Here is a 1,690-nt window from a genome sequence, read left to right as displayed (position 1 = left end):
TCTCCCTGCCAAAACTCAAAAAATTCTGGAATAAGCCTGTAGCCACCCCAGTGTTTGGGTCTTGGTATTGAAGTTCTGCATGTTAGGGAAAAAGGATTGCTTTGAGGTTCACTTGAATCTAGACTAAAAAACTACTACTTTCTTTAGAGAAAGGAAAAAGAAAGTATGATTAGGTTGTAATCAACAAGTCTTGGTCAGACATATTTCGAAGAATTCATACACAAAAGTTTCGCCTTTTACATGTTCGAACAATGAGAAGCAACTGTTGAAGGATTCAATCTAAATATTGTAAATGCTAAAATGATATGCACTAATTCTAAGCATGGGACAACAGTCACATAACTGATATGCATCTTAACTGTATCCCAACCAATAGAATACTTCTGCTAGGCACAGATGGAATATTGAAACCAGCAGAGCTAGTTACAGATTAGGACAAGCAAAGAAAGAATGTCCAGTAATATGTGAAATAACCTACCTGTCATGGTACTTCTCCTCGAATTCTTTGTACTGTTGATGGAGAACCTCTCGTCCATGAATCAGTGTGCTCTGAACTCGCAGAAGAGATTGGAAACTAGCTGTTGATGCACGTATACAGAAACATCAAAGTATCGGAATCTAGAAACTCTATTGCTGAAAATACTAGACAAACCTGTTTGCTAACTGTTGGTCTAATCTGGATATCTCGAGGAAGACTAGGGAAGTATTGTTCAGATTCCTCATCAGAAACTTGCTCCACAAATCCCTCCACTCTTACCTACAAATGAATTCGTAATGAAACACATCAAGAACAATTATCTAATGGTAAATGCATTATATGTAGTCAGTGAATTATATCTCAGAGAATAAATGCAATGATGATAAAGAAAATGTCTATTTGAGGTTTTAAGGGAGTATGCACAGTAATCATGATTTCCTCTTTCTGTCTCTCTTTACATTTTTATTTTGTCATAGATAAACTGAACCTTGGATTCTAACAAGGGAACGGTAAACAACAAATTTCTGATTGCGCATAGATAGTAGTTCATAACTACATCTCTTCAGCAACTCATCTACCCAACACAATCCTGCAGATCACTCTCAAGTAATTGAATGCATATCCAGGACAGGATTTGTAAAGCTATCACTGGACATTTTCATGTATGTTAAATTGTTAATAGACACTAGATATTAATGCTCTCCCAAATTGCAGGAAGTGCTAAAGATGGAATTGTTTTAACCTGGCATTTTATAGGACCCCAGTAAAAGAGAAGTGATGCATGAGGATTTTCAGAAATTTCACGAGCCTTTCGACTCCTATAGTTGGTGTGCCTGCAGAAACAAGAAGGATGTCATTTAATAGAATATATATAATTCAGAAATAGTTATGGAGCTCACCAGACAAAACCATCTTTGTTTACTCCTTCCAATGATACCATTCGCGATGAACTGGGAAGAAGAAATACTACAGTCAACATCAGGCAAACAATCACTGTAATATTAACTTGCAGATCATGTAAACACAGAGAAAATTGAAGCTCAAAAGACTAACGGTTTTGCATCTTTACCAGCTGTTGATAGGACCATATAATGGGGTTCTTTGACAGTGGCTTCCAATGCATCACCAAGCCACTTTTGAAACTGCAATCAGAATGGGGCTTGATTGCCACAAGTATAAATATACTGCATTGCTTTTAAGAAAAGAAGTTTG

General features: G+C 36.6%; 1 protein-coding gene across 1 annotated transcript; it reads right to left on the bottom strand.

Annotated features, from left to right (window-relative positions):
- Positions 1–5: 5 nt before the first annotated feature.
- On the bottom strand, positions 6–1,690 carry LOC125852312 (pyridoxine/pyridoxamine 5'-phosphate oxidase 1, chloroplastic-like; the record flags this gene model as incomplete). Its single annotated transcript, XM_049532065.1, has 6 exons — positions 1,532–1,690; positions 1,378–1,428; positions 1,221–1,311; positions 653–757; positions 479–549; positions 6–75 (listed from the first exon to the last, which is right to left on the bottom strand). Coding segments are annotated over exons 1-6 (423 nt in total), but the record flags the coding sequence as incomplete, so codon positions are not given.

Source organism: Solanum stenotomum, unplaced genomic scaffold, assembly GCF_019186545.1.
Source record: "Solanum stenotomum isolate F172 unplaced genomic scaffold, ASM1918654v1 scaffold33612, whole genome shotgun sequence".
NCBI classification, from domain to species: Eukaryota; Viridiplantae; Streptophyta; class Magnoliopsida; order Solanales; family Solanaceae; genus Solanum; species Solanum stenotomum.
The sequence above is the reverse complement of the archived record's forward strand: the minus strand, read 5'-3'. Positions and strand labels throughout refer to the sequence as shown.